Raw genomic sequence first — 14,558 nt, forward strand, 5'->3', positions numbered from 1 at the left:
TTGGCTGTTGAAGGGTGGTTCCCCTGATAACTGGCTGCCTGAATTATAATTATTATAGTGATTGCCATGCCAACGACAAGGGCCACTAATACAGGAAATAAAATGCAGTACACCAAATTAAAGACAATTTTCATTTTATTGAAAACATCACAGCTATGACTTGTACATCTTTCTGACAGCGAGGTTATAACACACACAGAAGAGGTGGAGTAATGTGATGATCACCCTGATTTTTAAAACCACTGATTTATTGAAGGACCTGAGTGAAACATAATGCACGGCAGCAAAATTAGGTTGTTGAAAGGGCAGAAAAGGTGCTGAGTCATCACTCGGCAGAGCTGTATGGATGTTAAGAAAGTTGCTTTGCCACGCAGACTGCATGTGTCTGCAATAATCGAACTGACCCGAATTTATAGTTTATGATCAAAAAAGCGACACTGATTGAACCTGCAAGGTCAGAAAGCCAAACAAGAATTACCCACAGTAGTTGTAATTATTTCTAGCTGTAGGTCTTCCTCCTTGTTTTCATTTGTCTTTCCGTGGTCAGATGGCAGTATTAAATGACAGACTGCTGAGCTGCAGTGGAAGGATCGTAATAAAAGTTGGAAAAATCACGACTTAAAGGCTGTAATTTTTTAATACATTGGTGTGGATTTTGTGCTCCATTAGTTACGTTGTACAAATTAAGAGATGTTTATACCTGCCAGTTCTAACAGGAGGAACGATTACAGCAAGAAAAGCCTGTCTTAGTACGCATAGACCCCTGACTATTGTTTTTTCATAATTGTGAACATATCCTTCATTAATCATATGAAATAGTGAGTCTTTTGTATGTTCTTTGTAAAATGTAACTCAACTAACACGTTTATTTCTGCCTCTAAACAATGTTGTGCCTGCAGGCCTCACACCACCGAAGACATTATTTATACATAAATAATTATATAAAATTATCCCTCACATAAGCTCACATACATTCCGAACACAAATATAGTTATATATATATATATATATATAAAATAAATGTTGCAAAAGGCATTTCTACAAGTAATTTTACATTTACTTTCAACACTTGAAACATATCATCCTGTGTACTGGAGGTTTTTGTATACCTAAAAATAATTCTGGAAACTTAAGATGTACTGGATCCTTATAACGTCACCAGTGCTGTGATGAAAAGTGCTTACAGGGAGATATGTCACCAATTCAGGAAACATTACATTTACAGTTTTACCTTTTAGGCTGATTGTCTTTTCAAAAGAAACTCTGGAGGAAGAATTAGTGCAAGAGTTAGTTGATTAAGCTTCAAAACCTTCATCAGTTTAATTACGAGCTGCCTAATCAACAGGTCAAAGGTCAAATCGGAGGCAGAAATATTCCACTGGCATTGACAAAAGTGTAACATAAAGAAGTGAAAGAGAGAGAGAGAGAGAGAGAGAGAGAGAGAGAGAGAGAGAGAGAGAGCGCCTGCTTTCATGTGAGTGCTTAAAGCTGTTTCTGTGTTTTTATCTGTCCAGAAACATCAGCGTCGTACAGCAGACCGGACTCCCGCCGGCCCTCACGAAGCCTCCTCCATCATTTGGAGTACTGAGCGAACGGCGACTGCTCGTTCACGTGGCCCTGACAAGACAACAGATACCAGAAAACACTCGGTTAAAAGAAAGAAAAGCAGCCTGCAGTCAACATGGCGGTGTAATGTCGGCATTGGATGTATGGGGTTACAAACTTGCTTTGTCATCTGAGATCAGCTTAGAAGCGATTGAGCAGTAAATCCGGAGGAGTCCGCGAGGCTGTGTGCTGCTGTGGCATGTTTACATGAGAGATATTTGATTTTTGTTGAACTGACTACATCTGTTGTCTGAACCATTTTATTTGGGAAGCTGAAAGTGATCTCTAAAAATCAACCGTCTGTGCGTTTCAAAAGTTAGTTCAGTGAATGTTAAAATGGATTACAATGTGAATGGATTCAGTTAAGAAGCTCCTAAGGCAGGGATAATACACATTTCACAATATTACACTTCTGTATAAAACTGAATTGCTTGGGTCAGTTTTACATTGTTTGCTTTGTTTGTTATTTGGAGGACATCAATCAATATTTTCATACTTTTTTTATTTGCTTTTCTTTTAATTATAGATATACGTTTTTCAGCCTTTTCTTACTTTCTTCGACAGAATGTTGTTTTTATTAACCAAAATGATACAAAGGAGAAAAAAAAAAAGTACACAAACAGAAACATCAGTCTAAACTGTGAGGTTTTTCCAATGTTGTCCCTCAAAGTGAGGAGACATAGTCTTGGCCATAAAACCTGCTTTAGCATCCCAGTCCCTTGACCATTTTCATTGATGGTAATTGTGTTCTCATTTATTAACCCTGCAAGTTCTCCTTTCATCCTCACCCACTCATTTTGCAGAATCAGCTGTTTTGCACCCCTATTGTTGGTTATGTGCACGATGCTCCCTCCGTTTATTTGAAGTACACCCTGTTCCAGTATGGTAGAGTGACCTGAAGGATTTTTACAGCAGCCGCAGTCATGTGACATTAAAGACTCTACAGAAGTAGGGTAGGAGAGTCTACGGCCAAGGTGCACGGAGAAGAAAAGGAATCTGGCGAGGTCAAAACTTCAGAAACAGTTTTAGCATATAGAACAACTTCAATGTTAGACTAATACTTTTCAGGTTATGTTCTTCATCAGGGTCAACAATCCAACAGTTTTGCCACAGTTTTGTACTTCTAAAAGATGAATATATTTTTCGTTTTTGCTGACATGATAAGAGGTGTGAAGGTGTAAACTCTAATTTATGTTAATTAGGTTGTAGTGGGTGGTTGTGTTGTGTTGTGTACCAGAATGGATCACATTGAAAAGTCGTCTTATATTTTGTCCACATCTGTACACGAACATGAATTTGTTGCAGAACTGCTGTATTGGATTGCACTAGTTTGTGAAGATGTTCCTAATAAAGTGCTGAGTGAATGTTTTTTTCATCTCTTTCACCTGAAATGATATCTGAAGACTTCAGCATGCTGACAGAGTCTGAATACCTGCTGACGCACTGATGGTGTGTTAATGATAAGCTTTCATCTCCAAAGAAAAGACTTAGTCATGACAAGCACAACACACTGTCCTGTGAGACTTTTTTCTCACTCTGACAGTCCAGTCAGACTTCCTGTTTGCGTAAAAGAGAGAGCAGCAAACCACTGTGCTCACTGCTGAGGGGAAGAAGAAGACACATGACAAATGGAAACATTTAGTGCCAGCCCTTGTACACTGCCACGGTTGATAGTTTCATTCCCTGGGGAGTGAGACACTGTGAGACTGCCTTAGTCACACTGTGTTGATTTTCTGCACAATAACCAGCAAACGTCGTCCCCTGCTGGTGGAAACAGCAGACATGTTACACACACCAGACGGAGCCTCATCACCACTCATTACTTTTTGTCCAACGCTGTTTGGACAATTCAGAAAGGATCTTTGGTGGAACTAATGACAACAGAAACCATACAGAAAAACATATCAGATGGCGATAATATATGATTTTCTGTGACTGTTTTGTTGCTTCTATGGTCTTTCTATAAATAGAGATAAGCAAGCTAAATTGCAGGGTTAACTGGTCCTTACTGATTCCCCCTCCGGGATCCATGAATCAAAATTTCATGGCAAAAAAAGTCCAATGTGCTGCTAGCATGGCAAAGACAAATACATTATCCTTTTGTAGTCGCATTCATATATGTATCCAGTTTGGTAAAAGTCAGATTAAATGTAATTGGCTAAATCAATATCTACTTGTTATTTCTTTGTTATTGAAATGTCAGGGTCCTGTTTTATGACTCACCATCGGCACATCTTCAAGCCTCTCAAAGTTGGATCTCGATGATCTGACACATTTCACCGTGGCAACCACCAGCACAAGGACGAGGATGATGCAGAAGATGCAGATGATGGCCACGAGGCCGGGGTTTGTTGCCAGGTCACCTTTTTCCCAGTCGGGTGAAAGAGCTGAAGGAGAGAAGAAGAAAAAAGAAAGTTACCCTCCTAACTAAATCACTGGATAACTAAATAAACGAGACAAAATAACTTCTGTCCACCAAAGAGCACTTAGGGCTTGCAGAGGGCAAAATGTATAACAGGGTTCCTACAGGACATGGAATTAATTAATTAATTCATTCATTTCATCTTTGCATGAGGGACTATGTAGCCAAACTAATTTGACAGGTAGTAGAACCAGTCTTATGGCAGTACTTGGTATGTGGTATCTCATCTGTTAGTGATTTATAATTATCGTTGGCTTTATTCTCCAAATTTCTTTTCACAGTTTCACTCTTCCAAAAAACAGAATTTTAAATTAAATAGTAAATTGCAGTTGGCTTTTTTTTTTTTACTGCTGAAAAAAACACATCATCGCATTTCACTGCAAATAACAGCGGTCATAAATAGACAATATGTGAAAGCTTTGTCACAATTTTTTGAGGTGCAGCTTTAGATGAAATCTTTGTTCCCTGATTCAGAATAAAAAAAAAAAAAAAAAAAACCTCTCTCAAACCTTCATCTGTACCATTACTTTGACCGCTGGTTGTGTATACGGGCGCAGTGACTTTTGGTGATTCTGCTGCTGACGGGAGAGTCGATCCCGGGGAAACGGTCTCATTTGACGTCTGGTTTATTGTTGTAGTCTGAGGAGGAGAGCTGGAACCGGTTCCCTCGGTACTGTTGGCTGTTTCTGGTGACGTTGAAGCGACTGTCGTGGTGATCGGTCGTGTCGTTTGAGTTCGTGGAGTGATGGTGGAAGTGGACGCGGCGGTGATGCTGGTAAGGTCTGTTACAGGCGTGGCTGTCTCTGTTGTGCTGCTGCCTGCAAAGGGACAAACAGAAACAGCATTCACAGCTGAGTCTAAAGGGTGTTGTTGGCATTCTTAAGGTTGATTGAAAAAAAAAAAAGAAATATTTTAATCGGAGCTGTTGCAGGGAAGTATGTGTCCAATGCACAAAGAGGGGAACTATGGGCATCTTCCCACCTGGTACTAATATACATAGAATGGAATCTGATCACAAGTGAACCCAGCATGCACTGAAGACACACTGAGATCCGATCTATTAGGACCACATTCAGAGGTGCCTGACTCCCATCGGTTATAAACAGCAATGCATTTGGTCTTTACGTGGACTGGAAATGATGTACATATCTTAGACTACTAAATAGTTCAATTCTAAAATTGTTTGATGCAGTTTGGGATCTTTTTTTTTTTGTAGATTTTTTTTTCCAAATCACGTTGAGCAGGATGGGATCAAAACTCAAATGTAGCTTGACAGATATTTGATATATCTGAGGCCCTGCTTCAGGTTGGAGGAGAGTTCGACACCACAGCTACTTACAGAACCAAATGATATTAACTGACAGTTAAACAATGTAATGCACAAACATGTCAAATATTCATCGTTTTGAACAGGAAGAGGAACCTCTGAAAGCACAGCCGGAGACACTCAAACTAATTATGAAGGCCAAGATTGTTAGCAGAGGCTGCTGCGTATCTCTGTTAGCGCATTACACTCTGATATGGTCGAAGCTCCAGAGAAGCTTGAGATGAAGCTCTTCAGGCCACAGTGCAGTCTGAGGTTGAGATGAGGCTGCTGACTTTAATGAAGCAGAATTAACAGCCAGGCAGGTAATGATTTGTGTTGTTTAGGGATGGCGAAGACAAACAGCTGGCGTGTTCACGAAAGTGTTTGCAGAAGTAGCAGACGCCACAGTAGGTTTAACTCAGGATCACTCTCGCTGATTAAATATTTGCCTTGGTTTCCACCCAGACATGACCTTCCCATTTACTTGAACTTCCTCTTACGATTTACTAATAACAATTGGCATTTCTCTTTGATGATACGCACCATACAAAATGCAAAAACGACACATTTTTGACTTTTGTTTTACAAGAACACACGTTATAATCATGCTGTTACTACCCAGCTGCATGTTGTCCAACTTTTGATCCACTCTTTGCCTCAGATATCGCTTTGCATTTCTGTTTTTGGACATCAAATTGTACTGAATTCAACTTTTTCCTGCTTATTAGAGACATAACCTGCACCACACTACGCCTGGGCCAACCTGCTGAACCTCACTCTCACCGCAGGCAGCTTCCTGTTTGCGTAAACTTCTATCTTTATACTGTAACACTAACAAGACGTTCACATTCTCAAACACCTTAAACACACGAGTTGAACATGTGAAACAATGAAATGTTCACTTACCACAGCAGACTGTTAACAGGGACACCAGGACAGTGAGGTGCATCGCTCTAGGCATGTTGAAAGAGGAAATGGCTGTCAGTCATATCAATGACATACACACACACACACACACACACACACGTGGACTACATCCTTGACAGCAGGATGTGCTCACTGCCTGAAGGAGGAGTGCTTTAAAAGAGGGCTGTTGCGTTTCAAACCCTTCAGGCCAGTCGGTCAATATTTGAAAGAGGCTGTGTGTGTTGGCTGTCAGCTCAATCCCTGCTGCTGAGATCACATTTTACTTCTGAACAAGCTTTCACACACTGAAGTCACACTTATGTCAGCGGTCTTTCTTTCTGTTGCTCCCAAGTTGTTTAAGGTCATGGAAACTTTCACTCACTGACTGGTGCTTCAGTTCTTTCCCGCTGCACATGATGTTTTATTCAGCATATCTCGCACCGCTCTGCAGGTTTTATTCTCCCGTTGGAGCACTTTGAGCACATTTTTACTTTTCATTTTACTCTCGTAAACTCCTGTGTGTTTTTCTTTTCAAGTTGTCTTAAGGTATTTTATCTTGTGTACAGCACCTGAATGTAACTTTCATTGTCTGTTTGCAGTGTAAAACAGTTCACCCCTAAAATGAGCTGGTGGTTTAAGTACACACCATTTACAGTTATATGTTGTAAACTTCAAAGAATTTGCAGCTGGTTGCATTATCTTGGGTTGACAGGAACATTTATTACAAAAACTTTGAACTGAACTGAAACTAAGCTTGCGTATCGTTACAAATTCTAACGTGTTTTTCTTCTTAGAAAATCCACAGATTTCAGAGTTATGTAATAATTGCAGTGAAGATATTAATATTCCAGTGATTGCAATAGACAGTGTAGTGTGCTATCACAGGACTCTCACATCTGAGTCAGGTCAGAGCAATTCATTGAAAAAAACAACAACCCCTCCTCTATTTGTAAATAGTCAAAAAAAATTGTAATGTAAAAATGCATATCCGTCTATTTTACAGTAAAAGAAAACAAATCTTGGAAGGTCTTTTTTCTGTTTTGTGTAATTCTCCATCGCTTCAAAATTCTTAACAGCTCTTCAATTTAAAGATGTTGCAAAGTAAGTGATAAATCTCTTGTCCAAACTCTGAAGGCTGTATGTTGCGTGACAAAAAGAAAGCAGTTAGGATGCAAGTACTTTAATTTATTTCTTCTCATGTATTTTTTTTAATTAGATTGCCTTTAAAGACCTCTGAAGACATGACGCATTTTGAGACACACACACACACAGTCATATGGTGGTAAATCTGTTTTTATACGAATGCAGCAGCAACAGCAGCAGCGACAGTGTCATAACTTAAATATACACACATGTATATATAATATGCTTCACAGATATCCACTTTCATTTTTAAACTACCATTTCAGGGTTTTTTTTCTATCGGCACACAGACTGTTTAATAAAGTTCACAATAAATAAGCTGGTAGGAGTATACAGTATATTACCGTAGGTCAGATTTACAGTCATTCGTGTAAAACTACAGGACGCTTTCAAAAAATGACGACAAATTTACTATCTCCAGTCGACCAGCCATTAAAGTTGACTGACTCTGTGACATATGATCAAATATAGAATCTCTTATAACGACAGTCACTTTAAAGATTCACAGTCATGCATCATTTTTATCGCTACCGCAAAGAGGTAAACTGAAAATGTAAGGATTATTTGGCATTGAAATCAGGTGTAGTGCCGGACTACGTATTAAGGCAAAGTTTACACGGGTTAACACACGGGTGGGTCGGCGTTACAAACTCAGCAGCTGTTCGGTGAAGCCGTTTCACATCAGTCGTGAGTCTCCCGCAAAAAACGGCACAGAAATGAAAGTAACACCGCAGTCTGTTATAAGCTCTGGGTGCCACAACACCATAACTTGTTTAGAAGTTTTGGAAATGAATGGTCCCGGTTGGCCACTATAACCAACCTGAAAAATGGATTTTCAGATTAGAAAGTAAAGCGGCACAGGGCAGTGAAACAGCCCTTCATCCCTGAACGCCCCTTCAGGAGTGCAAATCGTTCGGACATGAACAGACAAACTGGACACAGACGTGTTAAAACTCTTCACACAGAAAAGTGTTCCAGCACTTCAACTTGAACATCCATACCTCCTCAGACCCTTGTCAGACCTGTGGTCAGTTTAAACTTTACAAGAGGAGGAAAAAAGACAGTCGGACATGACAGTTCTGGAGTATTTTCCGAAGTAGTAAAAGAAGATTTGAAAAAAAAAAAAAAAAAAAAAAAGGTCTTTTGCCTCCAGTGAACTTCAGAGCTGAGGATGAACTCCGTCTCTAGGCCTTCTCCTCCAGAGGCTTAGGCGGTGGCAGGACTTCCTGCTGTGCATCCGCAGCGCTGCTGTCTGATGGCAGTTCAGCGTGCCGTCTGCCGTCCTGTCCACACAACGGAAACAAATTGACACGTCAACGTATTCAACATCGCTTGACGCGGAAAACTACAAGACACAACGAACAGCATTGAGCAGAGAAGTAGTGACCGAGTTTTGCTTTTTATATCCCGCATGTACGGTGGGGGTTAAAAAGTCTGAGCGCACGTGGAAAAGCTGTCATATGTGGATGTAAACCTGGACATAATCAGGTAATCACGAGGATTTAGAAACGCAACACGACACTGTTTACATGAATTTGATATGAACACGTAAAACGTAATAAAGGCGGTTAAACAGTCATATAAAAAAGTGAACGTAAAAACAAATAGCAGCCTGTTGAGGAAATATTGAGCAGCGTGTCCCTTTAACCTCGCGCGCGGCTGACTTACTTTGTGTTTGAGGTAGGAGAGGAAGGTGTCCCACCCTAAGGTGACGAAGTTGATGTACACGACGCGATATTTGGGCGAGAGAAAGTAGAAGTTGATCATCTGAACTGGAGGCCAAACACACCAGTCCACCTGTCAGCAAGAACAACGCAGATTGGCATAAACAAACCGGGACAGATTACACAGAACAAACATCGTTAAACCCGAGACGAGACGAGAGGAGACGAGGGAGTCCTGCTGCGTCGGCTGAGCAGGCTGAGAAATCAACACGGGGCCTCGGGCCAAACTCTGGTGCCGACTACGAACAGCCGAGACTTCGAATTTGACAAATCTGACTGAAGACAATCAGTGAGCTCCTCCAAAAGAAAACACAACCCCAGATGTCATCGAAAAAGATGCAGTTGAATTCATGTTACCATGACAACCGAGTGAGGGGGGAAACGTCAGTTGATGCAAACCGCGAGGCCGTTTCAGGTTCTTCTTTTGGCATTTGTCAGTTGTACAAATTCAAGGAGCACTTAAATAGCGCAGAAAAATGTTGCACGCCGTCACTGAACGTTCTCGTTGTGTTCTGCTGTTTGCTGCGTAATGCGGTCGTGCCTGTATTATCTGAACCGGCCTCCTTTCGTTTTTCTTCATTTGTCCGTGTGACAATTGAATTCTCTGGGCGCCAAATAACTGCAACTGTGCGACCCTAAAACGCAGCTGTTGTGTAAACTTCAGCAGAACAAACTGAAGCCTGGACTGATGCGTTTTTCTTCTTGCATTTGAATTTGAATATAAGCGTAAATCTAATCTAATCTAATCTAATCTAATCTAATCTAATCTAATCTAATCTATATTAACACGACACAGACGGGCCAGCCGTGTTTAGCTTCACTTACAAATGTGAAAGGAAAACAAAAAACGTCACACCTTTGGTTAGGAAAAAAACCCAATGATGATGATGTGATGAGGGAGCAATAATGCGAGTACGTGTGCAGACCTGCTGGTTAGACTCTAGCAGGTGTACTTGCCTTGTAAAATTCCCAGAACTTGTCCCTAAACTCCGCCCATCCTTCAGACAAAGAGCGTCCCTCCAGGAGATCCATACCTGCGATAAACAAGAGTCGTGTGTCAGATGTACGTCAGCGCCACGCTGTATTAAAACTACCTTAAGATAAGGTCAGAAACTGGAATGTTGGAACTCCTGCTTGTATCAGATAAACTCCAAACACCCGTGATAATGACATATGCCGTGTTTTGTCTTACCGCACCTACGTCTTTATGTGCAACCTTTGACTCTGTACACACTTCCTTACGTGTGTGTGTGTCACTAAATGGGCTCACACCCAGACTAATGTGTAGGTGTGTGTGTGTGTGTGTGTGTGTGTGTGTGTGTGTGTGTGTGTGTGTGTGTGTGTGTGTGTGTGTGTGTGTGTGTGTGTGTGTGTGTGTGTGTGTGAGAGGAAGGAGACAGCCCGCTTAGTGGCGAATAAACTCCTTTCCTTACCTAAGAAGTACCACATCCCCAACGTCGGTGAGGCGACGAGCTGGTCCACCAGGACCTTCTTGCCCAACGTGTTCATAGCTCTGCCCACGTACACTCTGTCCAACCAAATGTACCAGTAGTGTAGCAGTGGACCCATAGTGGAGCCCACCACGAACATGCGACCTACAGGAAGAATCATAATAATAATAATAATTTAAAAAAAAAAAAAAGTGAAAACATTTGAATTTATGGCAATGAGTCGGTCTTTCAAAATCTAAAACATTGCAGATATTCTACAGAAATACAGGGTTTTTTTTGTGTGTTTTTTTTTATATCTGAGAGACGGAGACTTGAGGAGGCTGTTTAGAAAAGAACGGACGGGAGTTTAGAATTTACACTGAACACCAAGCGTGACAGATGTGGTCAGAAATGGGCTCTGTTGGACTGAACAGTGATGTCACCTGTACATCGCTGCAGCGCGATAAGAAGGTCAACAACTGAAGATTTTCAGCGGGTGTTGCTCTTAAAAAAACAAAACAGGCTAAATAAAAGAGAGACTTCACCAAAACAGGAAATAACACGCTGACGACTAAAACTTCATTTGGCAAAATAACAATTGAAAAAAGCCCAATGAGACACAGAATAGGAGAGATGTATGTAGCATTAACTACTTTAGAAAGATTATAGAAATATTTTTCTTGTTTTGGATTATATGTATTATTTAAGGATTTACATATCGCTTCTTTATGGGTAACAAAACTTTTCCATTTTCACGCTCCATATTTCTTGTTGCCAAACAGCAGCGATGAACATGCGTTCTTCTCTGAAGAGATGTGGTGAAAGGTGCTTTCGTCCGCGACGTAAAATAAGTGCAATCAGCTGTCTGCTGAGATAAAAAAACTAAAAAAAAAAAAAAAAAAAAAGTTGAGTGAAGACGCAGGTAACGTTTTTCATCAGGTATGTAAGAGTGTTGGGCCCGGCGTTAAAAGTGCGACGCGTGCGCCGAGTGATTTGAACACAGGCTTCGTTAAAGTTTCGCCAATTAACATATATATATATATATATATATATATGTGACACAAACCGTGTCCACCTCTTTCTCCCTCACCTGTCCTCTTCCAGTCTCGCACTTTGTCCGGCTCCCTGTACCTCTCCCTCGTCTGCTGCAGGACGTCTCCCAGCGAGAGCATGACTCCTCCGCTCAGCGTGTTGGTGAGCAGCAGGTATCGGCCGTGGAAGAGCGGCCTCCAGAAGAAGCGCACGCGGACCAGAAACTCTTTACCCGCCTGGGGAAGCATGACGTTGGGACCGCGCAGAGCGCACTGTCATCTGCAAAAGAAAAATAACTCCACGTCTCTTTCTGGTGTGTTTTACTAGGCAGGGCAGCCGGGATGGTTGTACAGCTCAACCGTCGGTTGGAAGAAGCCTGACTTAGGTTAGGTTAGGTTAGGTAGTTACTTTATTAATCCCCGAGGGGAATTTTTTTTTCGCTACAGCAGCATACAGAAGCAATAAGATAATAATAGGATAATAGAAAAGCAATAAAATAGCAGTAGAAAATATCAAATGCACAGTATATACAGTACAGTATATATCTATATATACATATTATATAGACTTGACTCGAGTACGTCCGTCTTGAGGATGCGCGACACGCCTACTTCGCTGAGGTTCGGGGTTTGTGAAGGAGTTTGGGTTAGTTTTCTCAGGGGTCGTGTCGCGTAGTCTGCGCAACTACAGAAAGACCCTTCTCACTTGAGTCACGCCCACCGCCGCGCAATATTACTTCCATCCACACGTAACGCTTCGATTACCTTTAACGCCAGCTACGTAGGTTGGTATGATAAAGGGCCTTTTACACTGACACTGCAACCTTATTCATCGTAAAAGGCTAATTTGTTAAAAAAAAAAAAAAATTAAGGCTGGCTGGCTTGGTGTACCCGTCCAGTCAAAAGGATCAATTTGCCCGTTAATAGTGAAACAAATTAATTCAAATGTATGCAGAACATGCACAAAAAGACAGCAGCTTTGAAAACGTGTGTTTTTTTTGTTTTTTTTTTCCAGTCCAAATTCATCCTCTCTGATCTGACAGGTAGAAAAGTCTGTGTGGAGAAAGTCAACGGAAGAATCCCAACCGGACTGTACGGAGGGAACGTTACAGTCTGGATGCAAACTTAAAAAAGAAATAAGCAACAAACAAACAAAAAAAAAGCACAACTACTGGTGTCTCTATTTTTCCTCGTGTTTGTCTTGTAATCTTCTAGAGCTCTCGTCATCTCTCCTGCACAAATGAACTCGAATAAACGAGCCAAACCACACCTGCCACCTGTTTGAAGAGTATTTTGCCCAGGAGAAACTCAAAAGCCCAAACATGAAGCGAACTTTCTTCACAGCTGTTACAAAGTGTGAACCACTTTCTAAATAGCCAACTCAAAACAGTGCAGCTGCGACCTTTAGTGACGTCACCACCGGGTGGGAAAATGCCTTCTTTTAAAAAATGTATATATTGTTTTAATGTTCAGAACTTAAAACTTTTTGTGGGATATTTTTGATTTAAGTGTGCATGCGCTATGTTGAATATAAACGCTACTTATTTTGACTTTTTTGTTGATTAATATAATGAAACGGACCTCTTTAGTCTGGCCACTGTAGATGTCCAGCATAAGTGTCAAATAAAAGTACAAAGTCTCACGGTCACAAAATATCAATAATAAAAACAAAAGGCCTTTTAAAAAAAATAATAATAATAATAAAAAAAAAAAAAAAAAAATTGAAACCTATAAATTAGTTTGTAAAAAAAAACTAGACTCTCAGATATTGCACGTTTTCATTATTACTCCTTCCGTTACATGCTTTGTTTAACGGGAGATGAACCCGTGAACGGTAACCACGTGAGGCGAACCTCGTGTCGGGAGTCTGTTTACCTGCAGATATGAGGTTCCCTTTTTACTTTAACCGGAGCCCGAAGCTGTCAGTAAGTCAACTTACCTCTTTTACATCCAATAATAAGCGCCACCCGCTTCATTTATCGACATATATGACGGTAAACAGTGTTTTTACGGGAGGAGCGCACTAACTGCAGGTACAGCCATGTTGTGAAAGGTTGACGCAGAGACGTGACGAACGCGGTGGAATAGATGAATGAGCGCCACCTGCTGGCTTGGAGGAATAAACACAACCCCGTTAAATGAACGACGGGTGGTGAAAAAAAAAAAAAGATACGAACTCAACAAAAAAAAAGTGACGTTACTGACATTAAAGTGAGAAAGTGTCACGTGAAATGGAAACATTATTGAACCAGAAATCCCTTTGTTGAAAGTGGGCAATTAAAGCTTTTGTAGCAGGACTATTACTGCCACCTAAAAGACTCAATTGTACACATAACGTCTACTTTTTTTGTATTTTTTTTTTTTAACAGCGATGAAAGTTGGGGAACTCTGTGGAGCTCACTGGAGAAGAAAATAATGTGCAGGAGCACAAAAATACGAGACATGCTGGGAAGGTCAGTCAGTCTAGTGCTGAGGAAACACCCAGACCAGGTTATGAAATAAGTGATTTGTAACATTGAACAAACTGACCGGAAATAGCCTATCGTTATTCTCTTATGAAACATTACTAACTTTTGTTGTTGTTGTTTAAGGGGAAGGCCCAAGACCCCGAAGGGCTTCAAAAGCCGCAGAATCATCCATCTCAACTGGTTTTGGCAGTTTTATGAGTTTTAAGTATGTTTAGTTGTTTGCACCACTAAAGCACATTATCAGCTGCGGTGATTCCCGCATTATCAGCCAGTTATCTGGCCCTGTGTTGTGGAGGGGCCCCGCATCAAAGTTCGGTTTTAAAACCTCTATTATTTTAGTTGATACTAACTGCAAGAAGGGCATATTCCTGAATGAAGTCTTTCTTTAAATTACCCCCCCAAATTAAGCACAGGACGTCTGGTTGCACAAGGCCTAATAGCAATTTGGTAGCAGCAGGGTTTATATTCAGAGGGTGGTAGGGTAAGTGGGGGACCACAGCAAACGTTTGCCCCGGTCAATACG

General features: G+C 40.9%; 2 protein-coding genes across 3 annotated transcripts; both read right to left on the minus strand.

The window, feature by feature from the left end:
* Positions 1-117: 117 nt before the first annotated feature.
* On the minus strand, positions 118-6,339 carry cist1 (colon, intestine and stomach enriched 1). The gene is made up of 4 exons (XM_069702373.1): positions 6,240-6,339; positions 4,537-4,845; positions 3,829-3,992; positions 118-1,617 (listed from the first exon to the last, which is right to left on the minus strand). Exons 1-4 carry the CDS (start codon positions 6,292-6,294, stop codon positions 1,573-1,575), a joined length of 573 nt encoding a protein of 190 aa, XP_069558474.1. The 5' UTR covers positions 6,295-6,339; the 3' UTR covers positions 118-1,572.
* A 1,163-nt stretch (positions 6,340-7,502) lies between these two features.
* On the minus strand, positions 7,503-13,614 carry mpv17l2 (MPV17 mitochondrial inner membrane protein like 2). 2 transcript variants are annotated; one of them, XM_069702377.1, is made up of 7 exons: positions 13,507-13,614; positions 11,627-11,847; positions 10,540-10,701; positions 10,064-10,140; positions 9,051-9,179; positions 8,090-8,665; positions 7,516-8,032 (listed from the first exon to the last, which is right to left on the minus strand). In XM_069702377.1, the coding sequence occupies exons 2-6, from the start codon at positions 11,814-11,816 to the stop codon at positions 8,567-8,569; spliced, it is 657 nt and encodes a 218-aa protein (XP_069558478.1). In that variant the 5' UTR covers positions 11,817-11,847; positions 13,507-13,614; the 3' UTR covers positions 7,516-8,032; positions 8,090-8,566. The 2 variants fall into 2 exon arrangements, with proteins under 2 accessions (XP_069558477.1, XP_069558478.1); XM_069702376.1 differs by having other exon boundaries at positions 7,503-8,032; positions 8,090-9,179.
* Positions 13,615-14,558: the final 944 nt, after the last annotated feature.

This window comes from Brachyistius frenatus, unplaced genomic scaffold (genome assembly GCF_029030835.1).
Source record: "Brachyistius frenatus isolate BFR_SWC_R1_liver_20210118 unplaced genomic scaffold, ASM2903083v1 Contig_41, whole genome shotgun sequence".
NCBI classification, from domain to species: domain Eukaryota; kingdom Metazoa; phylum Chordata; class Actinopteri; family Embiotocidae; genus Brachyistius; species Brachyistius frenatus.